This window comes from Octodon degus, unplaced genomic scaffold (genome assembly GCF_000260255.1).
Source record: "Octodon degus isolate 3935 unplaced genomic scaffold, OctDeg1.0 scaffold00007, whole genome shotgun sequence".
Classification (NCBI taxonomy): Eukaryota; Metazoa; Chordata; class Mammalia; order Rodentia; family Octodontidae; genus Octodon; species Octodon degus.
Genome location: NW_004524583.1, coordinates 18,570,458 through 18,597,990, shown reverse-complemented (window position 1 = coordinate 18,597,990; position 27,533 = coordinate 18,570,458). Strand labels below are relative to the sequence as shown.

At 46.2% G+C, this 27,533-nt stretch overlaps 1 protein-coding gene and 1 long non-coding RNA gene across 4 annotated transcripts in view; one reads left to right on the top strand and one right to left on the bottom strand.

The window, feature by feature from the left end:
• The window catches only part of Syne2 (spectrin repeat containing nuclear envelope protein 2), a 225,010-nt gene that overhangs the window by 107,154 nt on the left and 90,323 nt on the right, over positions 1 to 27,533 (top strand). Inside the window, exons 42-54 of one of the 3 annotated variants that reach the window (XM_023702960.1) lie at positions 105 to 227; positions 1,665 to 1,847; positions 4,136 to 4,267; positions 7,726 to 7,920; positions 8,662 to 8,736; positions 11,142 to 11,252; positions 14,426 to 14,542; positions 17,487 to 17,717; positions 21,570 to 21,752; positions 22,964 to 23,092; positions 23,806 to 23,927; positions 24,359 to 24,500; positions 25,792 to 25,923. In XM_023702960.1, the coding sequence (XP_023558728.1) occupies positions 105 to 227; positions 1,665 to 1,847; positions 4,136 to 4,267; positions 7,726 to 7,920; positions 8,662 to 8,736; positions 11,142 to 11,252; positions 14,426 to 14,542; positions 17,487 to 17,717; positions 21,570 to 21,752; positions 22,964 to 23,092; positions 23,806 to 23,927; positions 24,359 to 24,500; positions 25,792 to 25,923 (1,875 nt within the window). Of the gene's footprint in view, positions 1 to 104; positions 228 to 1,664; positions 1,848 to 4,135; positions 4,268 to 7,725; positions 7,921 to 8,469; positions 8,565 to 8,661; positions 8,737 to 11,141; positions 11,253 to 14,425; positions 14,543 to 17,274; positions 17,334 to 17,486; positions 17,718 to 21,569; positions 21,753 to 22,963; positions 23,093 to 23,805; positions 23,928 to 24,358; positions 24,501 to 25,791; positions 25,924 to 27,533 lie in introns of those variants that run through there. The other 2 variants (XM_023702961.1, XM_023702964.1) reach the window with 2 other exon arrangements.
• On the bottom strand, positions 11,261 to 17,561 carry LOC111813072. Its single transcript, XR_002818406.1, has 3 exons — positions 17,470 to 17,561; positions 17,262 to 17,385; positions 11,261 to 11,942 (listed from the first exon to the last, which is right to left on the bottom strand). It is a non-coding gene; the product is annotated as an uncharacterized LOC111813072 (long non-coding RNA).

The window sequence follows — 27,533 nt, the reverse complement described above, 5'->3', positions numbered from 1 at the left end:
CTTTGGTTAAATATTAGAATTGAATTAATGGCAATAAATAGTGTTTCACAGGTTAGGGGTGTAGGACATGTTGGATAAGTGTGTTCTTGTTTCTGAAATTCTAGGATGTGGTCGCTATTGAATCCGAAGTAAAATTAATGGAGAAAAAAGTTTCAAAAATCAAAACTATCCTGTTATCCAAAGAACTATTTGACTTTTCACCTGAAGAACATCTTAAGCATGGGGAGGTAAGCATGGGTTTTTTCATAGTACGTCTATGTCTTTTGAAAAATACGGAGTACTAGCATGTGGTACAAACCCAGGGCTCTCACATACCAGGAGAGTGCTGCACCTCCAGATCCCAAAATATTAGTCTACTAGAATAAAGGCAAGGGCTAGGGATATAGCTCAGTGGTAGAGTGCTTGCCTAGCATGCACAGGGCCCTGAGTTCAATCCTTAATACTAACAAAAACAAAATACCTAGAATAAAGGGAAAATAGATGTGAATGAGGCCAGGTGTGGTGGTGCATGCCTATAATCCCAGCACCTGAGAGGCTGACACAGGAAGATTGCTACGAGTTTGAGGCCAGCCTGGGTTACATGGTGAGCTCAAGGCCAGTCTGAACTACATAGCGAGAGCCTGTCTCAAAAAAAAAAAAAAAAAAAGAATAAATAATAATATTGATAGTACTATTATGTAAAGATAATTTTCATATAGGTTTACTTTTTGATTTAAGTTTTTCCCTTAAACCCGAGAGGTTGAGCACCTGCGTTATCCTGCAGTAAGTTTTGGCCCCAGTGACGCTACTCTTGGCCGTGTGACTTTGTGTGTGTGTGTGTGTGTGTGTGTGTGTGTGTGCAGTGGATTGTTTCTGCGGTTGGTGCATTGGTGTTGTGCTGTCATACTGGTCAGTGTGTCTGGCGTATATCGATAATCGGTACACTGTCTACTGATCCCCTAGCTCAGGAGCTGAGACATAGTAAACCGCAAGCTAGTGTCAAGTCTCCTCTTAGCTGAGGTGTGTGCTTTAGGCCCAGGTTAGCCTGGGTTTGCATCCCTCCCTGCCTCCCCCAGTCTGGCTTTCCTTGAGTCTTCTAACTCCTGATTTCATCACCTGTCAGTACAGGTCTGAATGCTTTCCCCTCTTAGGATGGTTGTGGGGAGTGGCTGCAGTTGTTGCACATGTGAAGTGTTGAGTGCGGTGAATCATCCCTTCTAACTTATTAGTAAATCCAGATTCTGTGACTCAGGTGTGCTTAAAGTAAAACATCATTAAGCTCCAGGGTCTCATAAAATTTTACCAGGACAGTTCAATTCAGTAAGCATATTGAGTGCCTGTTTTGTAGAAAGCCCTGTGCTAGGTGCAGTTACTTTGAAAGTAAGATGTTGTACCCAGGGACAGGTGACAGCATAGAGAGCAAAACAGCAGTGCTTCTTGGAGGAGGGAGAGAAGGAAGACAGTGTTCTCCCAGTGCAGAAGCTACTCTTGTCCGGGCATTCTTTCCTGAGCCACATGCCAGGTAGTGAACCAGTGCTCTTCGTTCAGAGGCAAAGAAATGGTTTACAAAGTGAAACTATAGACTAAATTATAGAACCTTTTGATTTTGCAGATAAGCTTGGCAGCAGCCAAAAAGTTTTTAAAAACTCCTAATTATGTTACCATTCTTCTTGTACGTCACTAAGGTCATACTGGAAAATCTCCGTCCCATGAAGAAGACCATCGCTGAGATCCTGTCTTACCAGGTGGAGCTGAGGCTGCCGCAGCCAGAGATGAGCCCACTGCCCGTGTTCCAGAGGACAAATCAGCTTTCACAAGACATAAAGCTCTTGGAAAATCTGACTCAAGAGCAAAATGAGTTATTAAAGGTGAGCAGTTTGTGATGACAGCCAGCTTACCGGGTGACGATGTTCAGAACAGCTGGTTTTGTTCCAATTTTAATTGGAAGAAATTATTATCCAGGAGATGGCATTTGACACAAAAGGCTGTCATCTTGCTCACATGGGGCTAAGATTATTTCCCTCTCAGACCTTCGCCTTGCTCTGCTTAAAGACATTAAAGCATAGTTATGGTTGATTTAATTCTGTCCCACAGCCATTAAAGCACTACGAGGGTACAGTCCTCTGGGAAGGGATCCAAACCAGGGCAAGGCATTTGCAGTCTCAAGAGACCAGTGATCTGTAAAGTAATCATGGCATAATAGTCTCAGCCCCTTCCCATGGATGAGCTCCCAGTATCCTCCAGTGTGCGACGTGGGTAGAGTAGGAGGCTGGCTCAAGAGGGGTGAAGTGGTTAGCTGAAAGCGGCAGAATTACCTTAGGCAGAGGCTAATTCTAAGGCAAATGGAAGAGGGATTTGAATTTCTGAAGCCCTAGCTGTACTGCTCACTGATGACATCCTTCAGCCTCTCCCCAGGTACTCCCCCTCACCCCCTTAATTAAGTGTTCCGTGGTCAACGGCCACACCCGCAGAAGAGAATTGCTGGAAGGGCTGCCAGTGTCACAGACCTTCTACCCTCCGGGTAGACAGCCAGCCGGCACCCTGCCTTTGGAAACAGGAATCTGGTCTTCAGTTCCATTCACATTTCAGAGGCCACTCTGTTCTCAGGTTTGAAGAAACTACACTCCCTGGTCCAAGTCTTGACTCTTTCAGCCTCTCTGAGCTGGTCACCAATCGGCTCTGGCAAGAGAAAAAAAGAGACCTAGCACCCAACGGATGATTTTTCAATACTATGTAAAGAGAAGAGAAACAAGTCAGATACGATATATTATTTTTAATCCTTGGGTGCTCCATGGGTCTCTTGGTCGGGAAAGAAAGTAACGGCTTAACTATGCTTTAATGTAGCTTTTTTACCAGATGAAAAGGGACGACTAGAAGGCAGTTTTACCAAATTAGACACCAAAACGCTCCTAAAATTTTCCTCCTAGTATGCTGGTAAAGCCAGATGTCCCCTAATCTGTTTCAAGGCCAGTAGTAATGAAAATCACTAGAATATGGTAGAGATTACAAGTGCTGTCATTATGGGAAATAAGCCAGATTGTTTCTGTAGAGGAGTAACAGGACAGCTGGTCACTGAGGGCTGAGGAACTGGCGTGTGCAGAGAACGTAGTTACTCACTTTCAGCCCACAGCTAAAATTAAGGTTAAATATTAAAGAAAATACAAGGAAGAATTATGTGTTGGCCAAAATCTTTGTAGTTTCAAAGGCATTTTTGCTTTATTATTAAGCAAACCAAGGAAGTATCTCGATGTGCTTTCGAGCCCATTTATCTTTCATATCCTTTGATTGCATCACTCAGTCCATAAATAGATCTCTTATCATAGCTCTGCCTTCCTATCATCAGACTCCACACGTGGTCCTGGTTAGTTTTACCTCATTCTGCAGACTCAGCCTGCTCTGGAACCTTGTTTACCGATGGAATGCACATCACAGTCTAGAGGGTGCTAGGTGAGAATGTGGATGTATTGGAGAAATTAATCACTGCTCAGATCACCGGCCCCCTGAGTTCTAAATCCGCCACGCCACCTTTCTCTGTGAAAAATCCCATGTGGATTATGTTTCAAATGGTATGTGCAGTGTGTCCCAGTAACTTCTTAAGACTAGAAACCGGGGCTGGAGAGATGGCTCAGTGGTCTAAAGCACCTACTTGAAACAAGGTTGGCTAAAGCACAGGGACCGCGGTTCGATCCCCAGCACCACATGCTAGCCAGACCCGCCCCCTGGTGGGCTGAGCTGGCCACACACACACACACAATAAAGAAGGGTAATAAATAAAAATAAATAAATATTTAAAAAAAAAAAAAAGACTAGAAACCTTATGTCATTGTGCCACAGAACACCGTCAGAAGACGCCCTCTAGGCTGGGCACACTAGAGTCAAGGGGTATCTTAATGGGCTTGCACCCCAAGCACTGCCCAGGGTGCCCTGGTCTGCAGAAAAGCAGGGAGGTTGGATGCCAGCCCTGCAGAGCTTGAGCTCTGTGCTTAGAGCTGAAATATAGGTAATATTTAGAATGTAACTAAATACATTTAGAATCGAAGGCTGAATGCATCATGTTTTCCTCATTTGACTGGAACCTATAGTGAAATTGATAGTTAATCTAATTCCTGAATCCTGACAACTGTTCTTCTGGGGGGGCGGGGGTTGTTTTATATAGATGGTCATAAAACAGACTAGCGAATGTGATGAGGAAATAGAAAATTTGAAGCAGACCTTAAGTGACTGTTCAGCCGAGTTCTCCCTTGAGCACGTGTCACCAGCCCAGGCCACCGACCTGCCAGCAGTCCAGGTATGACTCCTCTGTGTACCAGTTCATTTCATGATGACTTGTGAAGCCCTTGGTGTCTAGGAGCCCAGGCCGGGCTGCAGGCTTCATCCAGCTTCTCATTTGGGTTGATCCTATTCACTGTATATTTACTGTCCATTCCTGTTCACGAACTTGGTGTCATTACTCAAACTTGGTAAAGTGGGGACTGTCACTGCTTTCTTGGAACCTGTGCTGGGGCTGCTGCAGTTTCAGCCTGGTGCGTTTGACTTGCACTCACTTTTGTGCCGCAGAGGCTGATGTAACATGGGATATTTGAGCAGCCTGACTGTCCCACTGGTTGTTCTGGGATGGGAATTGGGCGGTGAGGGCAGGTTGGGCTTTCAGAAGTAATACAGCTCTGACAGCTTTGTGATGGAGGGCTTTGTATTCCATGATGTATTTCCATTTGCCACAATGACCAGCGTTCAGGGTACCTAATTACAGTGGTTTGCCTATTAATACTCTCATTAGGGTTTTTGTTGTTGTTTTTTTTTTTTTTAGTTTGTACCAAGGATTATAGAAAGTTGAGATTTTTCTTGTCATGTGATTGATGCAGGCAGATAGTTGATATGGTTCTCAGCCACTTGCTGTGACACCAAGACAAGTGTCATAGGGTGAAGGAAAGAGAGGTTCAAGGTCACACAGCTGCCAGGTGGGGGTTCCCTCACGCAGACCAAGGGGTAAAGACTCCATGTCGTGGAAATGTTATGTGTCTGTGTACGCTAAAAAGTGCAGACTGCTGAGCACTTGTATCTACAGACATTAGGGATTACAGTGCAGAAATGTTAGAAGATTTATTTCAAACTAGCAATCTTAGACATGTTACATATTAATAGAAATATTTTTATTAAAGTAATTCTATATCTCAAAAAATGTGCAAAGAATGACACTTTCACATTGTTGCACATCCTTTTAATGTCTGGCTTAACAGAAGACAGATTTTTATCTACTTCTGTATTCTGTCTGTTGTATAAGTTTTGTTCAAAGTTTCTTAAAAATCCAAAGACATATAGTAGAAACAGAGGGAATACTTTAACAGCCCCTTTGAATAATTGTGGGCATTCTTTCAAACTACAGTGATACCCAGCAAATGAAAGTTACTCAGAGATAGTTGTAAATGCATCTAAAGCCATGTGAATGAATTTGTTACATACTCACATTAAAATCTTTTAAGTAGGGGCCAGGGAGATAGCCCAGTAGAAGGGTCCTGAGTTCAATCCCTGGTACCATGAAAAATAAATGAATAAATATAAAATCTATAAGTGAGTCTTGCAGTTTGAATGGAAAAGATAATCATGCATAACTTACAACACCAACCGTGATCACTTGGAAAATACAGTTTCACGGAATTATGCAGATCATCCAGATGTTGCTGTGTTTCAGTAGTCAGTGTGAAGCAGCTGTCTCTTTTTAAAAAGTATAACACTTAAGTGTATAAGTATAATTTACCAACTATTTTGTTTCGTGTGAAAATAGTAGGGGAGGGGCTGGTGAGATGGCTCAGTGGTCTAAAGCACCTACTTAGAACAAGCTTAGCAAAGCACAGGGACCGCGGTTCAATCCCCCAGCACCACATGCCAGCCAGCCCCGCCCCCTGGTGGGCTGAGCTGGCCACAGACACAAATAAAAATTAATTAATTAATTAATTTAAAAAGAAAATAGTGGGGGGAAAAGAAAAGGTACTGTAGTGCAGGTGCTTTTCCTCCGCCATTGTACCTTGATGCCAAGCAGATGTGCCTTATGGAGACCTCCTGTTGTGTCACCAGAGCATTGAAGGCACATGTCTTGAACTCAAGGACATCTGTGACCCTAGAGTTGGTGCCCTGCCTTGATTCACATAAGATGCCAGTCATCTTAGCTGCTCTTGCTTCATTAGCATAAATGTTGACACAATGAAAAGTACAAGAAAGGCTTTTTATATTAACCACAGGGACCTGCTGTCGGCTGTTGGTGCCCTCAGTGTGTCTGCAGCCCGGCGGGCCACTCTGTTCCCTGGAGAGTTATTCTAATGGCTGTGATGCCGCTTCTTTTGGGGAGCCCCTGACCCCTGAGTTCAGTATTTATTGACGGTAGCACACAAAGGAGGGCAGCTGCCATTCAGTTCCGGTCGTTACGCACTCACTGCCAGCACTCACAGGAACGCGGACTTCAGACACAATAGGGACGTCGGTGTGGGCATGCTGCCGTTGTGGGGAGCTGTGAGGAGCCACCTTCTGTGCTGTCACACGATGGCGGCCGCCTTGGGAGGGTCGTCTTCTGTCCCTGGACTTCAGGACTCTCACACGGAGATAGAAATGTGTGACTTTCATGTCTGCGTGAAAACCAAAGGCTCCGCATGTCCCTGGGCGGATAAGGATGATGAGGAATGGAGGCAGTTGGCAGTGCTGGGGCCAGCCCCAGGCCTTGTGGGTGTTAGATGAGCGCTTTGCCTCTGTGCTACACTCAGCTCGGAACAGAGCGGAACGGATGCGGGTTTCTTGAAGTTCCTCCTGATCCGCACTAGCTGCAGGAGGCCTGGCAGGGGTCGAAAGATTCCTCTCCAGGGTGCCGGAGGGAAAGCTGTTAGACTGCCTGACCCCTGAGAATCTAGGATGCCACCATTCTGTAATCCTCAGGGACAGGCTGGGGCATTTATACACCAACTATGTATAAACAGGTTTATCCCCATGTAGCAGTAATACATGTTAACAGTAGCATTATGAACCTTGGCCTCAGCTGTCCTGCATGCCATCCATAGTAAGTGACCCTGCAGGATACCTTTGTTCATGTATGTATTTCAATCTAGTAGATTGTCTGGACCGTAGAAGGAATAAGTAAACTTAGCAATCCTAAAGAAGCCTTCCAGGGCACTAATGAGAGAATGAGACTTCTGTTTTTTTCTCTCGGCGGCTCCCAAATGTCAGTCTGCTGAAGAGTCTCCTGGAGAGAAGGAAAGTGTGTCAAGCTCCGTGCTATGCTGCTAGCGTGCAGATTTCCGGGCCTGACCCTGTGGGTTCCAGTTCCTTCAGCCCTGAGGCTGCCGCAGGGCAGTGGCGCCCACCTGGGTACACGCCTTTGTCACCTGGGGAATTGGTTGTTACATTTACCCCACTTTGGCTCAGCCCCCAGAAATTCTGAGCCACAAGGCCTGCCAGGGGCTAAGGCACCCCGCAGCTTACGGGCTCTCTGCATCTCCTTTGGAAGTGTGGCCAGGACAGAGAGGGAGGAGGAGCTCTTCTGTACTAGAGCCTGGCTCTTGGTTTGGCAAACCCAACAGCCCAGACCAGTGGTGGTGAACTATGTAGAGCTTTCGATGATGTAAACAGCCCGTTGCAGCACGTGTGTGATTAAGTTCGCCACCACAGGCCTAGGACAACCCTTGTACCTTGTGCCTCCTGACCCATACCTGTGGGTATTCGCAGGCCTCAGATTTCGCAAAACTGTGAATGCTTTCTGTGCAGGAGGAAGTCAAAGATTCAGAAAAGCAGATTCTGAGTTTAAGCCAGAAAAAGGAAGACCTATTAGTGGGTTTGAAGGCAGCCATCTTAACCCTCCACCAGCATTTGAAGCAAGAACAGCAGGACACTGAAGGAGCCGGCCTGTCCCCTGTCGCCTCAGAATGTAGAGCGGCTGAGAGAGATGCTCTGGAGTGGAAGGTAGGGGTGCACTGAGGCGGTGCTGGCCCTGCATTCCAGGGCTCCTTAGAGGATCCTGCACTTCACCTGAGTGACCCGTGCCATCTGGGTCTATGGCTCATAGCAAAAAATTCTTTCTCTCTCACTGGTGTTACAGATTGAGCCCAGGGCCCTTTCACTGAGCTACATCCCCAGGCCTTTATCATTTTGAGACAAGGTCTTGCTAAATGTCCCAGGCTGGTCTCAAACTCTCAGTCCTGCCTCAGCCTCCCAGAGGGAGTGCTGGCATTGCGGGTGGGAAGTTACTAGCGCCACGCTGATCAGCTGGTGTGGGAGTGTTTGAATGTGGGAAACATTCTGCTTGAGGTTGTTTACTGGTGAACATAAAAATCTCGAGGGTGTGTCTGCTCTGGAGCACACCCAGAATTCTTATGGCTGAGTGACTTAAGGACTTGCTTGTGAAATTCCATGGGCTGGTGGGTGGGGTTGCCCTTTGAAGTATTTTTCTATGGACTACCCAGCTGGACTCCCCACTTTGCACTGTGTTTAGTGGAGGGCAGAGGATGTGATAAACAAGATCTAGGACTTTGCAGTGAGGGTATTTGGCTGGGTGAGCTGAGAGGCACCGGCCGAGACTACCTGTGTGGGCAGGCATCTTGGATAAAGTGAGTAAAAAATTAGCCACATAAAAATGCATCAAGGCCGGGATGCTGGTGAGATTGGTGCCTGGACTGACTGCAACTGCCCTGCTGTTCTTTTCAGCGGGACAGAAGGGGCTCCATGTCCTTCCTGCCAGCGGTCGAGGAGGAGGCCGAGGAAAGCTCCATGCACAGTGAAGTAAGAAAAACGATTTTCTTTCTCCTTTAAGTCTATGAGAACCCAGTCTTTAAAAGTAAGCCAGAGAACAGATCATGAACAGATATCTAAGAATTTGTAAGTTAATGTTGATTTTTACAAATATTATTATTTTTAAAAATCTATTTATTTATTTATTTTTGCAGAACTGGGGATTGAACTCAGACCCTTGTGCTTGCCAGGCAAGCACTTATTCTACTGAGCCATCTCCCCTGCCCCTTTTTTATTTTTTTTACAAATATTATTTTAAGAGTATGATTGAAGGTAGTTCTTTTGTGTTAACTAATGTTAAGTGTGTCTAGCCCTTCTTCGCCGTGCAAGAGAAGAATAAATGTAATTCACACACACTTGTTGACATACGGGAGAAGGTGAAGCTATCCCCTCTCGTATTCTGATTTCTGAATATTTTTTCACAAGCTTTGAGAGTATGCTGCTTGGCTGGCGCTCCTGCTGCAATTCTCAGGATTTCCTTTTTCCACGTGTGAACTTGTTCTTTGTTCTGAAACAGTGGTTGGGGACGTGAGTTGTGTCCGCAGCTGAGACAGCCAGGTCTTGCTGCTGCTTTATATTGACCCAATGAGACACTCCCGGCTGACCTTCCTGATCCCAGCTGCCACTTCACATTCTAGAAACTAACCTGCTAATGTGCTTTATGCCGAAAGCAAGCAAACTACAGCAGCTTATCTTGGCATGACTCACGATAATCGGTGTTCATGCTCGTGCTGTGGAGTGACAGCTCACTGTCACGGCTCCTGTGCTGCCGCGTGTCCCTGGGGCTGGGTAAGACAAGTGGTGGGATAAGGGGTCCAGCGGGTTCTCAGGCCAGGCCACAACTTCATGACCTGGCTGTGCCCCTCCACGGTAGCAAGGATTAAGAAAACAGGAGTAGCCGGAGCCATGGAAGTTTATGACATACGTTTGCTTCTGAACTGATAGGTGTATGGAATTTATCTTTGACAATAACAAAAAAAAAAAAAATCCAAAGCCATATGTAGTAAGTGCTTTTTTAATTGACAGGCTATATATATATATGGTAAACAGGCTAATTAATAGGTATTTCCTCTCGCTTACTGTGTTTCCATGCTGAGGACCAAGCCTGGCACCTCACATTTGCTGGCAAGTGCTGTAGGGCTGAGCTAAATCCCCAACCCCGTAGTAACCTTTTCTGGGGCATGAGGACAGTGGACTTCCATCTACCCTCTAAGCAGTTGCCACGTACACAGCGTAGTGTCACCAGCTGCGGCTGCCACAACATGCAGCGCCTCGGTCACACGTACTCCTGAGCCTGAGCCTGAGCCTGAGCCTGAGCCTGAGATGTCGAAGCCTTTGGCTGCTAACCCCAGGTCTTCCCCGCCCCGACACAGCGCCTGCTAACCAGGGTTCTGCTCTGTGTTTCTCCAAGTTCAGGATTTCCCAGTCCACATGGAAGCAAGATCAGACGGTGTTCGTCTCTCTGTGCCCACTTGCTTTGTTTCACTTGCTCTGATGTCCTCCTGGCCATGTGCCCTGTCACAGATGACAAGGTGTCCTTTTTCTTTTTCTTTTTTTTTTTTTTTCTTTTTTATTGGTACTAGGAATTGAACTCAGAACCTTGGGCTTGCCAGGCAGGCACTGTGCCACTGAGCTATATCCCCGCCCCAAGGTGTCCTTTTTAATCACCGAAGAGTAATCCATTCTGTGTATGAACCACATTTTATTTGTTCATTAGTGGACAGGAGTTGATTCTGTACCTTGGCTGAGCAGCCTTCACACTCCTTTCCGTTTGGCAACTAATCTGCAATTCCGCAACAGTATCCAGGGTCACTTTTGTCTCACCAATACTTGCTTTTTAAAAAAAAAATCATTCATTCATTCATTTATTTGGTACAGGGTCCCACTATGCAGGTTGGACCCATAATGATCCTCCTGTCTCAGACTCTCCAGCACTGGGATTATAGGCATATGCTACCATGTATGGCATGCCTGGGGTTCCGGGGTCGGCACAGCATGTGTGGTGCTGGGGCCCAAACCCAGGTCTTTGTGCTTGCCAAGCAGGCGCTTAGACTGCTGAGCTATCTCCCCAGCCACTCACCAATACTTGTTTTTCATCTTTTGATAAAAGCATCCTTACAGGTATCAGGTACTATCTCATTGTGGCTTTATTCATTTGTTTACTTGGCAATGCTCAGGACAGAACCCCTTGCCTGTGCTAGGTGAGCCCAGTACCACTGAGCTACCTCCGCAACTCTCATTGTCTTCCTTGTATTTATTGCATTTTCTCTGATTTCGTTAGCAAAGGAAATGGGTGGGATATAGGGCAGCGGGGGCCTAAGGCCTGTGGTCAGATAGCCTGATGCCTGTATCTGCTGGGGACTCCCTGCTCTCCGCTGACCGGTGTCCTTTCCTAGGATGGACACGAGGAAACCAGGCTGTCTTCAGAGTCCCGGGCTGTACTCTGGGAGCAGGACAAGGACCTGGAGGAAGAGGAGGCGGCCTCATCCTCTGACACTGTCATCCAGGTAACTGAGCCCGAGGGGCGCAGCGGGGGTACCTGGTTGCCTGGACTTGCTGAGCCTTTTTCCTCTTGGGGGGCGTCTTTTGTTCAGCACCTTAAATTACTAGTCTGTGTCTCAACAGGGAGGGATATAAGTGAAAGAGAAGTTTGACAGAATGCTTAGGGCAGGAAATGGCTCCGGTTGAATTTTATTTGCTGTAAGCAAATACAGACTATGCTGGTGTGGTTTCTACCATGATGCCTTGAGATACACACTCGCTGTGGGATGGGTAATGAGGCTAAGGAGCATGCGGGTTACGGTATGCATAGTGAAGTCTACGTGCTCAGTAGCTTTTAAACACATTGTTAGGAATTACGGTCGTCTAGTTGTACAGTAGCTATCAGCTTACTCTTCCTGTCAGTCTGGAGTCCTCCTCTCACAGTGCCTGGTAACCATGATTCCACCTCCTACTTCACATTGCTTAATTCACACGTGAATGACATGGTGTGGGAACTGTCTTTGTCTTTCTGTGCCCAGTGTGTTTTACTTCACTTCCTTCAGATTTATCCATGTTGTTGCAAATGGCAGGACTTAATTCTTGTTCAAGGCTGAATAACAGTCCATGTGCACACTTACATTTTCTTCATCAGCAGACAAGGAAGTTGGTTCCATGTCTTGGATATTACAAATGTTTGATGCATCTCACCGTTGTGCCTGCACAGGTACAAAGCAGCTTTTAGTAGGCTCTGCTCATTATTTTTCTCTTATGTACCCAATTCTAAGTAGGTAACTCAAAGTGTCACTTAAAGGCTTTGCCACACTATTTCACCAAAGCATTTAACATGGGTAAGGTTGGGGTGACCTGAGGATCAAACCCAGAGACGCTCCACCGAGCTACTTCCTCACCCATTTAAATTTTGAAATGGGGTCTTGCTAAGATCAAACACCTAGGCTCAAGCTGTCATCCTGCCTCAGCCTCCCGAGTATTTGGGATTACAGGCATGTGCTACCATGGCTGACCATAATAATTTCTTTTTGTTTTATTTCATTTTCGTCAACTAAAACACAGTAATGTATAAGAGAAATTAGTGGACTGTCTTGTTGCTCCTTACACCATTCTAAGTCACCAGTTCTCTGGAATGGCAGGCAGATGCCTCACTTTAGAAAGCCTTCCTGTGCCCCTGAGCAATGTCCCAGGTGCCCTTGTCATCCCGGCCCACACATCTGCATCTCCACCTCCTGCCCCCTCAGCCCACTCTTAGGCCACCCCTTCATTAATTGTTGCCACCATGCTCTGCCTGTACCTGCAGCTCCAGTCTCTGCCGCTCCAAGGAGTCCCTCCCTCTGCCCAAAGTATTTAGGTTTCCCCTCCCACAAGTTACCTCCCTGCTCCCCTCCTCCATCTGAATAAACCTATCCTTTGGGAACCTAGCCCGCCTCCTGAGTGACTCTTAGAAAATGCGGGGCATCCATGGAAGCCCCTCCTCCACTCTCCTTGTAGACTTCCCACCTGTCTGGAAAGACCTCCACGTCCACCTTCTCTCAAACCCCTGAGCTCCGACAAGGAAAATTGCTCTCTTTTTGTTTTCTGTGGACCTCGGTCATGGCTCACCACAGTTTGATGCATACACTTGACACAGTTCCACAGAGGCCAGATCCTGACCTCCTCTGTGTGTTTATCACCTGCACTGGGCCTGTGTGGCACTTAAATAAGTTGACTTACTTTTTTTTTTTTAATTGACTTTCGTAATCCTGTTTTCCCTCTCAGTCGCTGTACTTCCTCTTTCATTTGCCACTGAACACTGCTGCTTGGTGCTCTCTAGGCCCCTTTTGTTGCCTTGTTTCTGCCTCCAGCTAACCTGCCTTCGACTTCCGGACATCCTTGCGCCCTCCCGTTGCCTCTGATGCCCCTGCGGCGTGAGGCACTGTTGCCCATCTCTCTGCTCCTGACATGCAGCTCGCCTTTGCTTCTTGGATTTTGCTGCCGCGCCTCCCTGCCGCTCCTGCCCTGCCCCGGGTCTGCCTCCCCTCCTCCTCTGAAGGCAGGCAGTTCCCAGCTGTTCTCTCCCTTTGGCTTCCCTCTCCTGCCGTGGCCCGCATGGTCACCTGGTGCCCGTGAATCCGCTCTCGTCTTGCCTTTTCTCGGAAATCCGCTTCCCACTTCTACCCTCCCCCACATACGTCTCTTCTTAGATGAACTGTTTTTACCTCCAACTCATTTACTTCCCTTCCTTTCAAGCCTGTTCTTCCTCGGCTTTCTCAGTGCCTGCCCAGAGTCTCAGCGCGTGAGCGTCCGAGTCACCTCAGGTGATCTCCTTTCTTACCTTCCGTGTGGAATCCGAGGTCAGGTGTACCTATTTCATCTTGACCCCCTCCCGTTATATCTGTCATCCTCTGAGGTGAGCGATGGTATTCCCCCCTGAGCTTTTGGAGTAGCTTCTCATTGGTTATATAACCTCTGGCTATTTTTCCTAACATACAAAATTCTGATGGCTTTTCCTAAAACATATGTTAGGCCCCAGCTTAAAATCCTGCCTGGATTCTTGTTAGCTGCTAAATAAGACGCAGGCTTCTTGCTGTTCAAGATTTTTCATGATCCCTTTCCATTGTTCTACTTTTCTTTTTGTACCAGGAATCAAACTTGGGACCTTACATCTGCCAGGGAGGCACTGTACTGCTGAACCACCTCCCTGGCTGCCTTTCCAATTGCATCTCATTGTGTCTTTAGTTCTTGGTTCAGTTCTTGGTTTCTGAAAGCAGTTGCATTAGTCAGATTTCTCACCTTTGAGACATAATACTTGAAGCCCATAATTTTACAAGTAGCTTATTGGGCTTAGGATATAGCTGAATGGCACAGCGCCTGCCTGGCAAGCACAAGTTCAACCTCTGGTACCAAAAAAAAAAGTTTATTTTGGCTCCCAGTTCAAGGGGATTCAGTCCACGCCAGAGCAGAAGAACGTGGTGGGAAGGCACGGATAGAACACAGATGCCCACGCCAGTTGAGCTTAGCTGTCACAACTGTTCCCAGCAGAAAGAGGCAAAGAGGAACTAACATTTTGTTCTTAGATCTCTGATTCCTTTTTTTTTCCTTTTGGTGGGATGCGGTACAGGACTCGAACTCAGGACCTTGCGCTTGCCAGGCAAGTGCTATGCCACTGAGCTACATATGTCCCCAGCCCTGATTCCTTTCTTTACAGGAGGCAAGGATGAAAATCAGCACATGTGACAGTTCCATGACACAGACTCATGTGCCAGACTCACCAGACACCAAGCAAGGCCCAGAATTCTCCCCGGGGCTCAGCCAGACAGAAAAGGTAGGTCCTGCCTGTCACGAGGTGACTGCTCCCTGTGAGCTTCGCAGTATGTGCTGTTCAGCTGCAGAGCTGGAGGATTTGCTGTCAGTTACTTGTGTAAGAAACAGGCATGGCGTGGAACAGTGTGCTGCCATCTGCTTGTCCAGCCCGTGTTAGCACTAAGTACTCCTTCCCTGTCTACCGCAGTCTTATGTATAGCGTCTCATGACGGTGAAAGTGGAGATAAGCTAATACTGGTCCATGGCCTATTCTAAAAGGCAGTTTTATTTGCTTTCTGTTTAATCATGTGGTCTCTTAGTGCCTAGCAAGCATTTACAAAAGAGCAAACCTGAGCCCAGAGAAGATACTCCAGATAACGAAAGGGAGAGTAAGGAATCAATCCCGGAACGCCCCTGCACCTTCCATACCTGAGAGCTGCCCCGTGGTTCCCAGAAGGGCCTTCAGAGGGCGCTGTTTCCCAAGCTGGCTTTGGTGTTCAACTGACCATAAAGTGCCATAGTTGTAGCTCCAAAAAACACATCGGCATGATTTTTACTGCTTTAAAAAATAATTTTTTAAGGAGTTTTATGTCTTCTCCCAGACTTATGTAGGTGGTTTTTCCGCCAATCTTTTGTCTGTTCTTAGAGCAGAAGACTAGTTGTCAAATTGTTATTCTTCTCTTTACTGCCCTCCTTTTCATCTCTAACAATAGATGCCCAGCGAGGTAGACAGAAGTCGGAGATCGACTCTAACTGGCTGCACAGGGATCTAAGAAAGTTGCTGACCTGCTCAGTGGGTTATTTTTGCTTCCCAGAATTAATATGTTATTTTTGACATCTGCAGTGGTGCTGTGGCTATGGTAGGCATTCTGCTTAGTGTGTGGCAGTCTTAGGGTGGGTGATATGCAGTTGGGGTCAGTGTCCTGCCCATGTTGGCAGCAGATGATGGGAGTGAAGAATAGAAGACACATTTGCTGCCCACTTACAATGGGCTGGGCATAGGATTGTGCAGCTATTGCCTCTCACCGAGCCTCTCACAGCCCTGTGTATGGTCGTTCCTGCTGCTTCCCCTCCACAGATGGGGCGTTGGAGCTCTGAGCTTTTTTTTTTTTTTTTTTTTTTTTTTTTAATGTATTTGGTACAGTCCCACTACACAGCTCAGACTCATAGTGATCCTCCTGTTTTTAGCCTCCCCGGTGCTGGGATTATAGGCTTGCACCACCATGTCCAGACTCAGTGGCCTGCCCAGTGGGGCTGGTGCAGCATATGGTGCCGGGGATAGAACCCTGGTCCCTGCACTTGCCTTATAAGTAGGTGCCTAGTCCACCGCACTATGCCAGTCTACTCTGAGCATTTATATAAGCTGCCCAAGGCCACGTAGCCACTGAGCAGCGAAGTTAAGTTTGAAGGCCAGATCTTTCTGCCTCTGAATTTAGAACCTAAGGTCTTGATATGTCACTTAAGTTGCCAAGCCTGGGCTTAGATTGAGATCCTTCTCCCTCAGCTTCCCAGAGTGCTAGGGTTTCAGGCATGTGCCATCGTGCTTGTCAGGGTGATTCTTAAAACACATCATGAAGTCAGGGGAAATGAGCATTTTTGTGGAAAAGAACACACAGATGTGAGTAAATAGATGGCCAGGTGGAAAAAAAAAAATATCTCAGGGACACTTTGGCCGAACAAGCTTCCAAAATGCTCAGTCAGTGTGTGTGAGAAGGAAGGGCATTCCAAGTCCCGCGGGGCTTGTTCCCACCTCCCCGTCTTGTTTATTCTGTTGCTTTGTGCATCCGTCCTACGTAGGAGAACCGCAAATGCAGGAAGTGTGCACTTCTGAGCCGCCCATTAGGAGCTCTTCATCTGGCCCAAATTGCGCCTTGTTAGGTCCTAGCAAGTTGTTGATAAAGCCTTTTATAGAAAACATTATAATTTACCATAATCATAATGAAGTATTGGAACCAATGCTTTTGTAGAGTACAGCATAAATCTTTATCCCACTAAAAGGGTCAGTATACTCTTTTCTTATTCCAGATAAGGTTAAGTGATATAGTATGAGGCAAAGATATTCTAGTATTAAATCATCTAAAAACTTTGAATTGAAAATACCTAATATGTAATTACTAGAATATTTTCTTTTGGTGTCCAGTGAGATTTTGCTAAGCAAAATTATACTGATAAGCAACCCAGTTATCTCAATGTAGAAAGAATTCCTCATACTTTCTTCCAGTTGTACCTGACATACTTACTCCTTAGCTCAGTATTATTTAAATATCTAGAAGGTGAAAATCATTTTAGGATTTTCTCTGAGGAATAGAAAAAAAAAAATGTTTCCAGGTTACTTACACAGAAGTTTATCACTTGACTCAAACTATTTTTAGTAGAAGTGTAGAGGAAGAATTGTATGTGTAAAGAAAAGTCAGAAAATTTTATCACCTAGCCACTTGACAGAAGGTGTTAGGGTAAAAATGCAGGGCATGTTTGGCTGTCCCCTCCAGTACGTAAAGATCTTTCTCTTTTTATTGTTTTGGACTTTTCTGTTTGAATAGAGCTTACAGCAAGGTATGCTTTGCTTAATCATGTGTCATACAACTTTAAGTGCCAGCTGGCTGGTCCCCTGCAGTGTTTAGCGCTCTCTCTCTCTCTCTCTCTCTCTCTCTCTCTCTCTCTCTCTCTCTCACCTCCCTCTGGGGCCTTCAGTATATTGAACTGTGAGCCTGTTGGCTCTGCGGTGCCTGGGAATACTGTACCTGTGTACGCTCCGATCAGCTGCTTGGAAACCAGTGCCACCTGATCACGTGACTGTGGCTATGCGTGTGGAGGTGAATTTTGCCTTTCTTCTTCCTTCTTCTGCCCTGGTTCTGTCCCTTCTACCTGGGGGAAACGTTACAGCTCCTCAGGTCTTTGCAGGCCTCAGCGTGAAGCCTTTGAACGGCTGGCTTTTCACCGGTGGCTTACCTGTGGCTTTATTGTAGGGTGCCACACCTCCAGCCGAGCCTGCAGCTCTGGCCTTTGCTGACGAGCAGAGACCTTTGGGACCCACGGTGGAACAAGCCGAGCTGCGGCCTGGAGACGTCCTCCATGTCTGCCAGACCCAGGTGGCCAAGCTGGAGCTATGGCTGCGGCAAGCCAGCGTGGCATTTGAGCCGGAAACGTTAAACGCAGACATGCAGCAGGTGGTGGAGCAGGAGCTGGTCGGGTGCCAGGTAAGGCCAGGCCAGGGTTCATGCCCGGCCTCCTCTCCAGTCCCCTGCTGGGGCAAGGCAACTTTTTCTTAAAGCAACAAGGTGTCTTTCTAGTGCTCCCAGGCTGATGCTTCTCTTGGCCTCCACTCGCAGCCCCCAGGGCAGTTCTCTGAGCTGCTTTAGGTGAGGCACGCTCGGGAGAACAGTGGCAGAGAAGGTCTCTAGATCTGGAGTCCAACCCAGATCCGGTTCTGCCGCATTAGCTGTGAGGCTGAAGAAGCTAACTTCTTGCTTTATTTTCCTTGCATGGTGTAGTAAGTCAGCTCATAGTTGGAAGGATTAAATGAGACAAAGTATAAAGCAGTTTCTGATATGGAAAGCATCTAAAAGCAGCTCCGTGAATGCTGTTATCTTTAGCAGTAGTTGTGAGTGCTGTGAAGATTCATTCATCAGAACTGAAACCGGGTGTCCTGGTTCATCAGAGTGCACATGACACTCTTGAGTCCACGTTTTACCCAGCGCTCTCCTAATCTTGCTTGGGAGGAGCAAGGACACCACTTCTTTGGCTTTAGATGCTGGGTAAAGCGCCCGGGTTTGGCCTGAAAGTTGGGATCTCGGGTTCCCCCGGGAGAGGCTGGAATGACAACACTGTTACAGCATAATTGAGAGTCCCAGTCGCAAGGCCTGTCCCCCAGCTGTTGCCAGAGCTGACACCGCTGCTTTCCTGACTTGTTTCTTCTGTGCCACTGGTGCAGCTGTCCTCTGGTCTCAGGGTGCTACAGCCTGCCCCAGCCTTGGGGAGCTCTTCCTGCAGTTCTAGCCGTCCTGTGCTCGGGTAGCTGTCCTCACTGGGGGGCTATGCCTCCTCTCCTCCCCTGGGCTCGGACTGGCTTACGACTTCCAGAGCTGCCATGGGGGCTGGAGGAGAGGCGGCTGGGCCCACTTCCTCCCCAGGCAGTGCATCGTGTCTGTCCCCGTCGTCACTCTAGACGATCAGTTTGCTAAGATCCTACCACCGCCCTTTGGCCTGGCTGATAAGGCCAGGGAGGGCTTTCGAAAAAGATGAGCGCAGCGCAACACAGATAGGGCTGAAGCTGATGCGTTCCAGGCCTTGAGTCCAAGTACTTACAGTGTTGAGGGTACACCTGCCAACCCTGCTGTCTGCTGACGTGCAGGCCCCATGCTGGGCCACAGGCACCCCTGGAGACCACGTCATCGCCACTTCTACCTTTCCAGTGTCGGGATTCCAGAGTTGCGCAAAGGCAGGGGAGCCCAGTGGACTGCATGGGCAGCACTTTGCCAGGGTCACAACGAGGAGGGAAAGGATCCCTCTGAGCAGGAGGCCTTCGCCGAGCATGGGTGTCAGGCAGGAGTGAGCTGTGGCCCAGAGGGGAGGAGGAGAAGGAACTGAGGTGTCTGGTGATGTCCCTGCCCGATGGAGAGCCCCTGGTCTGTGAGCTCCCCAGGCAGCAGACTGGGCTCTGTTTAGAACTGGGGTTTGTCTTACTCCTGGCTGGCAGATGTCAGCGTGGATTTGAGGTCCATACAAAGCAGGCTTGAAAGTACACTTATTCGGGCTACATTAAAGCCCCAAAATACAATTAAAAATTTGAGTTTACCAGGTGTGATGGTGCACGTCTGTAATCCCAGCGTCGGGGAGGCTGAGACAAGAGGATCACTATGAGTCCAAGCTGCGTAATGAGACCCTGTACCAAATACATAAATAAATTTTTAAAAATTTAAATTTGAATTTAGTGGCAGCAGAACTGATGGTTCTGCCCTGCTAGGAAGAATCAGCATAGCAGCCAACACGTAAGGGCTATCCCCGGTCACTCAGTGACAGTGTGACAGAGTTTCATGTTGAAATACATGAGAAGCCTGCAAGTGGTCAGTAAAGGCTGTTCTTGAAAAATGGCCAATGGATAGAGCAAAACAGATGAGTAAAAATTAGATTTGGTAATTTAATAGTTGGTAAGAAATATTTAGCCTTGATTATTAAAAACGTGAGGTAAAACAGCTAACCCCTTATTGCAATATTATATTAGCAAAAACTGTATCACTGTGACAAAATCTAGAAAAATGTGTCCACCAAAGTCTAGTAATTCTGTCTAGTTGGCTTAGTGTCTAGAAAGATCAGTTGTCAGCATATAAAATGTCCATCATCTTTGACCCAGTTATGCTATTACCCCTCTGAAAATAATTTGAAATGAGAAAAATAATTATGGCAGCATTGGCTCCCAAACTGAAGACCTAGAAGCCGCTTACCACATTCCTGCCTGCTTGGACCACCAGTGGTACCTGCACAGCGGTCCTGTCATGGCACACACAAGGTGCCCAGTGCGACAGTGACACCTCTGTGGCCCCCTGTGAACTCATTCAAGTGGTACCAAGAGGGAAATTGCTAAATGAATCACGGGATGTCAGCCTGCTACCATTAAAATGAGAATCTTGAAGCATGGTGTGTAGACACATAAAGCAATCCAGTGTGGAAAAGTACGTATTGTTTAAAGCCAGTCTTAAATGTGTGAATGCATATTGTTAAGCTCAGAAGAATCCATAGAGGATGTAAGCAGCTTCCTTGGATGAAGAGTTAGACATTATTTGAGAATGTGTTTTAAAGGTAGATGTTTTCTTTAAGTGCTCCTCGAGGACCTGAATTTGTTTTAAGCCACACCCAGAGTGTCAGTGCCCATGATCACAGTGCTGAAATGCAAGCATTCTGCTGCTGCCAACTGTGTGCCCAGCCATTGGCACAACCCTGCGGTCTCCTGGGCCCCAGGAGAGGGCAAACTTGACCCGTGGAGGAGGGATACAGTGACCATGACTTAGCTTGAGACACACTTGAGCCAGCTGGCTTATTTTTAGACCTCTGTATAAATTGGCCACTTGTATCGGTGACTAAGTGTTTTACGTTCCAAGTTATTTCTTCTGGGGTGTTCTGATATTTAGAGGTTTACTTGGCTTGGGAAAGAAAAGAAAAAAAACAAGGAAAAGAATTTTTAAATAGCTATGTGGAATTCATTCATTCTTTCTTTCTTTCTTTCTTCTTCTTTTTTTTTTTTTTTTTTTTTTTTTTTGGTACCTACCAGGGATTGAACTCAGGACCTTGTGTTTGCCAGACAGGCACATATGCTGCTGAGCTATCTCCCGGGCCTTAGAATTCTTTCTCCCCCCCCCCCCGCCCTTTTTTTAATTCATACTGGACAAATACTCAGATAACAAGAATAGTCAACATTCTTCACTTAATCTTGTGCTTAATGCTTTTTAAGCACCTGACTATGTACATAGTTTTAACTGGTTAAATCCAGATTATGTGGGTTAAAGTTAGAATACCTGGATTTGACTCATTAACTCCTCACACTAACCAGAGGTAGGAAATTCAGTTATATCCCCATTTCACAGGCCAGCAGGTCAGGCACATAGAAAGCAAGGCGTCTGCGTGTGCTCAGGTTCTAAGTGGTGGGCATGGTCCCCAGGCTCAGATCATCCTGGGCATGTTCCTAACCACGGTGCTCTGCCGGGTGCATTCAGCAGCAGCTTTCTGAACTGATGTTTGAGTCAGTTATTTTAGATTACAGATTTTTGTTGCAGAGGTTGCATCCATGTTGAAAAGCACAGGAGTTGTGTGGGAGCTTTTGCTTGTCCAGGGTGCCTTCTGTCCCGTATTTCTGAGGCCATTAGAGAGAGTAACTCTCTCCTTCTGGGAGCATCACTTGTGCAGGAACCACGCTGGGCAGGGCGTGCCCCCCAGAGGTAGAACACATGCCCTGCACCAGCTAGAGCTCTTTAGGTTCAGTCACCAGTGCTGAATGTTGGAAAGAAATTCTTAAAGATGACCTGCCTTGGGACTGACTACACGCCGTTGTTTCCTAGGCCATGCTGACAGAGATCGAGCACAAGGTTGCCTCGCTGTTAGAGACTTGCAAAGAGCAGGGCCTGGGAGATGGTGGCGCAACCCAGCACGAAGCTGAAGTTCTTTCTCTGAAACTCAAAACTGTGAAGTGCAACTTGGAAAAAGTCCAGATGATGCTTCAGGAGAAGTACAGCGAGGACCAGGTGAACTACGGCCACAAGTAGCCCCACGTACGGCGTGCTCCAGCCAGCCAGAAGAGAGCCTGGGAGGGCGGGCGAGCCAGCTACGGGGAGCTGTGCCGAGGGCGGTGGCAAGTCCTCACGCTCGCTGTCAGGGTGGGGCCCGCTGGCTGTGCCCGTTTTTATTTCCTTTTGCTGTCTGGGCTTCTCATCTAGGTTGCTGGTGGTGGCTTGATTTAGGCTGGCTTAGTAGGGCTGAATGTTTTTATTCTAATGCGTTCTTTGTGAGGCTTCTTCCTAAGAGAGGGAGGTATTTTACAGGAGTTTCGTAACTCCAACTGTCTGGAAAACAAAGCATTTTTAAGTAAGATTAATATTTGACATTAGCAAAAACAAACCTGTTGCTAGGGCACTCTTGTTATTCATGAACAATTATTTACATACGCTGATCAGATTGTTATATGGTGATAAGTGTTCTTGTGATTTTTGAAAGTATCTTGTGTTCATAAGCACAAATATGAGTGAACGTGGTGGTGCAAACCTATAATCCTAGCACTTGGGAGGCTGAGGTAGGAGTTTAAGGCTAGCCTAGGCTATATAGCAAGGCCCTGTCTCATACATACGTACGTACGTACGTACATGCTTGGAAATGTGCATCTTAGCCGTAAAACGTACATAATACTTGTCTCCAAACTTAGGTGGTTCCTACATGGAGACATATTCATAGACTGGCTAGAAATACATAAGCCATGTGGTTTCTCTTTCAGCCTACTGTTTTCTGAGGGTTTTTTGAAAGTCTTTAAACATTAGATGAGGCAGATTTTTAGTTTGAAATCATAATATATTTGTTGCCCTCTTAGATTTCTTTTTTACTTTGTTCTAAAGAAAAGGCAATGATTTTATGGCTTTTAGTAATTCATGAGGTGAATTAGGTTGAGAAAAATAAAGTGATCACCTTATCAACTGGAGTGATCTTTGACGTCATTCTAAGGACATTAGTACGTTACATCACAGTGTATTAATATGCACGTGCTATACAGCACATACTGTTACTTCATAAGAAAGGGAGGAATTTTACAGGCGTTTTATAACTCCCAACTGGTTATAAAGTAAAGCCTGTAACTACGACACTGTCACGCTTATTGCCTGAACTTTTCCCACTCGTAGAATTGAGATAAGGTAGGTCTTTTTATATATTCTGCCATGTTGACATTTTTGTTGCGGTTGTTGAACAGCTTCCTGCCGTTCTCAAGCAACCTTCAGAACATCAAGAAGTTCTCCAGCCCCTTCACTTGTCAGAACTGGAATCTGTTATAGCTGAAAAGCCACAGTTTAACAGAGTGAAAGATGCCCCACAGCAACAGGTAATGTGGACCCCCAACAGTTGTAAGACAAAAGAACAAAACCTCCTGCCCTTGGAGTTTCTGCGCCTGTTCCTGGAAGTGGGTATGACCTGGGGTGGTGGCCCTGTGCACAGCAGCGCTGAGCTGCTTTGCTTCCATCAGCTGCCACTGGGGACGCGAGCTCTAGGTTGTATGCTGTATCAAACTAAGCGGACACCTCCAGGGCGACCGTAAGGCTTAATCTGTAACTACAACACTGCCATGCCTATTGTCTCCAACTACTGCTGTGTTTTTATTGATGTTTTTAATCATACCTGTAACTTAGCCTAACAGTTGACTATTCTTTGACTGTTTGAAGTGGACTTTTGAGAAATAAAAGTTAAGCAACACTGTGCAGGATGACAAATTCTGTGAAATTCATGTTTTGTATAGTGAAATTCTATATCATTTGTAATTTTTCTGTTTTAATACTTTGTACGCTCAGGCTGGGGAGATAGCTCAGTGGCATAAGGGCCTGCCTGGCCAGAGTAAGGTCCTGAGTTCAATCCTCAGTACTAAAAAAAAGCCAAAAAACTACTTGGTACTCTTTTTAAAAAGTTAAGGATAAACAAGAAAGAAGAATAGTAAGTAATGGTTTAAGAGATAGTTCAAAATGAAATTATTTCAACAGAAAAAAATCTTCAGGTATTAATTGAAAAACTGGATTAACTCAGTCATTTGAATCTTAATTATAGGTTCTGGAGTTAAAGCCAATGGAACAGAAAGATTTAATCAAATTCATAGAATTTAATGCTAAGAAAACATGGCCACAGTATTGCCAGCAGGATAAAGATACAACTCAGGGATCATCTATAAGGTAAAACATTATAAAAAATAGTTGGGCATTCAGTAGATTTATGTTTGTTTTTTGGGGGTTTTTTGGGGTTTTTTTGTTCTTTTTTGTAGGCTCTAAATGCCTTTAGGGCATTTCTGGTTTGTAGTGACTGTCTGGGTTCGAACCACAGAAGCTTGAGCTTGAAGGCTTTGCTTAAGCAGACACGTAAACACCTGAGCTACTGGGCAGGCCCCCTAGATTTATGTTTGGGAGAATGAAATTTCTTTAAAAGCTATTCGTGGGCAGGGGATATAGCTCAGCAGCATAAGCGCCTGCTTGGCAAGCGCAAGGTCCTGAGTTCGATCCCCTGGTACCACACCAAAAAAAAAAGCTGTTCGTAAAATGTCATCTAAATGTAATTTTAAAAATTGTCTGTTGCTGGTTCGTTTTACTGGTTTTTTCTTCCTCAAAAGTATCAAAGCATCTGACTCTGAGAATGAAGCCCTAGACTCCATGCTTACGTCGCAGGGCCAGAGCGGTGACAAATGGCAGTATCTTCGTCGTGAGCTGGTGTCAAGACTGCAGCTGCCTCTGCCTCAGGCTGTGGAGCCCCAGGTCAGTGTGCATCTGCGCCGAGGGGAGCACCCTGTCTTTGGCTCCAGTAAGCGTGCGTTAAATCCACACATGCCCTCTGCAGTATGTAACGCTCTTGTTCAGAAAGTGTAGGTGCCAGGTGGGCTCTGGGCCTGGCCTACGCTTTGTCTTCATCCTGGGAACCTGCATGAGGCACCGCTCTGCTTCCACGGAACCCTGTGCTCATCCTGGGTCCTCCTACACTACCTACCAGTTTATCAGTCTGTCTTCTTACTAGAAGGTCTAAGAAGAAAGACCACGTCTGCCTGGACTGTGATTGTGTGTAGCACAGCAGCGGGATGTCCGGGTCTCAGTGACTGTTGAATGAGTAAAAGAATGAACAATAATATATGTTCATTTTTTAAGGCACTTTGAAAACTGTGTGGTGCTGCGTATCAGTCATCACAAGATTCTGTGGACCCTGTCTTATGCTGCTGTGTGTCAGTAGCACCTGTCATCCCTGTTTCCTCCTGGGGACATTACCAGGCCATCCTAGGGTCTCTTCAGGCTGGCTGATACCACCTTTCTCACTACAGGGAGCAGATGAGCAGAACACTGTGTTCTTGGCACCAGGGCAGAGGCTACCCATGAGTTCCCATTTTGCCAGGCTGGAGGGAATTTTTCTCCTACAACAACCTTACTTGCCTAATGAAGGTTGAATCCAGCTCCTCAGAATTCAGGTCTCTTGGAAAGAGGCGAATACCATCCTGTAATTCTTTGTCAGGCAAACTCATCTACCATCCCTTTCTCTTAATGTACTTTTCCAACTTAAGGAAGACATTAGCTCTGGATCATTCCCTTCTGAAAGCACGGCTCTATTCCAATGCTTATTTGGCTTCTCAATTCCAAATCAAGATGTAAATTATCCCTACATGTGACTTGCTTGTCATTCTAAGAACTATCTATACCAAGCACCAAGGAGGAACTAGTACATATATAGTCAGCAAATAAATGCATCAGTAGACCGATAACCTTGTAATGTGGACATGTCTGCTATTAAGTTGAATGATTAGTGATTTTACTTTATTCTTCAATCGTGAGTTTCTTGCCCCTGATTCTCATCCCTGAATGAATCTTCAGGTGTCTAAACATAGCCTGTCTTGGCTTTTCAAAGCTGCCTGAAATAGTTAAGGTGTTTTTCTTGCAAATAATGAGATAAGCAAAAAGGCTTACCAAGAAGGTAGTTCAGAAAAGTGCGTGTGAAGACATGTTTTGCTACTTACATTAGCACGAGTGTGCACGGTTACTAGTTAGCTTTCCCTTTTCTATATAGATTGCTGCAAGTATGAGCATTCTGCCCTGTGTGAGTGTGTGCAACTTCAGATACTCTATGGTTGAAGAGCTAAAAACCTGCACGACCCAACTGGAAGACCTGTGCCAGGAAGCTCAAGACCTTCAGACACAGGTACAAAGTTCAGGTCATACATTTTCCTCACAGCAGTAACATGAAAAATAAAATAAATAGAATATCTGAATTGCAAGTTGATCGTAATTTTATTTGCCAAACCAACAGTGGGGCTCATAATGGGCTAGATCCTAAAACTGCAAATGGAGTTTTACCTCGCTTGCCAAGTCTCCTAAATTTTATAGTCGTTGCCTGGAGTAAAGGATTCTAAATATGAATCGAGAATCAGCAGGAGAGGACAGTGGTCAGTGGGTGCCATCTGCAGTGGTGAGCTGGGCCTGGACGAGTGAGGAAGGGAAGAGAAGGAAGGGTACAGGCCAGATCCAACCTTGAGTAGATTTAACACACAATATGTGATCGGCAGGCTAGGGATCCATCAGAGAGCACAGGAGGAAGCAGCCCCAGGAAGAGTGATGGATTTCCAGCCTTGGTGTCACCTACACTGCTAGTCAGGAATTCAAGGTTAACATGGGTGAAGAACAAGAAGTAGCTCCCTGTGCTATGCTAAACCACTTCTGGGTGCCCTAACTCGCTGGGGTACAGATGTACATCCCCAGGAGCTTCTTCGGAGATGTGCATGTAAGAGTTGCTTGATTGTCACAGTCAGTGCGTAAAGGACTCTCCTTACCTCCCTCTGCCCCACTGCCCATCACTATCTTTTTTTCTTCAGTTCTGGGTATCAAACCTGGGCCTTGCACTTGCTAAGCAAGCACTTAGCATGGAGTTACTGTGCCACACATCCAGCGCCACCTTAAGATGCCGTACTTCCTTCTCCGAATCAGCCCCTTCAAGCTTGTCTTTTGTGACTTCTTTTCCTTCTCTCGGTCTCTTCAACACACTTTCTCCTACCTGAAATGTGGAGGGCAGGAAGCAGTGGGACGAGGGATAGTGTGGTTTATCTGAGACCATGTAGGCACTTGGCTGGACTCGCTAAGGAAGCCCCTCATCCTAAGGTTGACACTGTAATTCACTGAGTAGTCAACACACTACCTAAGATTGAGTTTCTGAAACCTGTTTTTCTCAGAGCTGAAACTTCTAGCTTTCAGGCTGGGGAGATAGCTTGGCGATCTAAGCTGCCTAGCAAGCACAAAGACCTGGGTTCAATCCCCCATAATGCATGCTATGACAGCCACCAAGACCCAGTGTAGTGTCTCAAGCCTGTAATCCCAGCACTGGGGAGGTTGAGACAGGAGAATAACTACGAGTCCAAGCTGCATAGCGAGACCCTATACCAAATACATAGATAAATAATTTTTTTTTGCAGAACCCAGGATTGAAATCAGGCCCTTGTACTTGACAGAGAAGCGCTTATTCCATTGAGCCATCTCCCCAGCCCCCCAATAAATAATATTTTTAAGCTTCTAGCTTTCTTCTGTGGCCTAGCTCTAGTGCACTGATAGTAGGAGAAATGATTAGTCCATGTTTTATTTTTTTTTTGTTTATTATTGATCTTTTTTATTGAGAAATAAATAGACAGGTTCACAGCTGATTAATAGGATAGTTTTGATAATCAATACATTGTACATTGTTATCTTCTTTGTGGTTATCCATAGAACAAGAAGCAGACAGGATATTCTGTCCAAACACTGTTAGTACACCTCTTTCTTCTC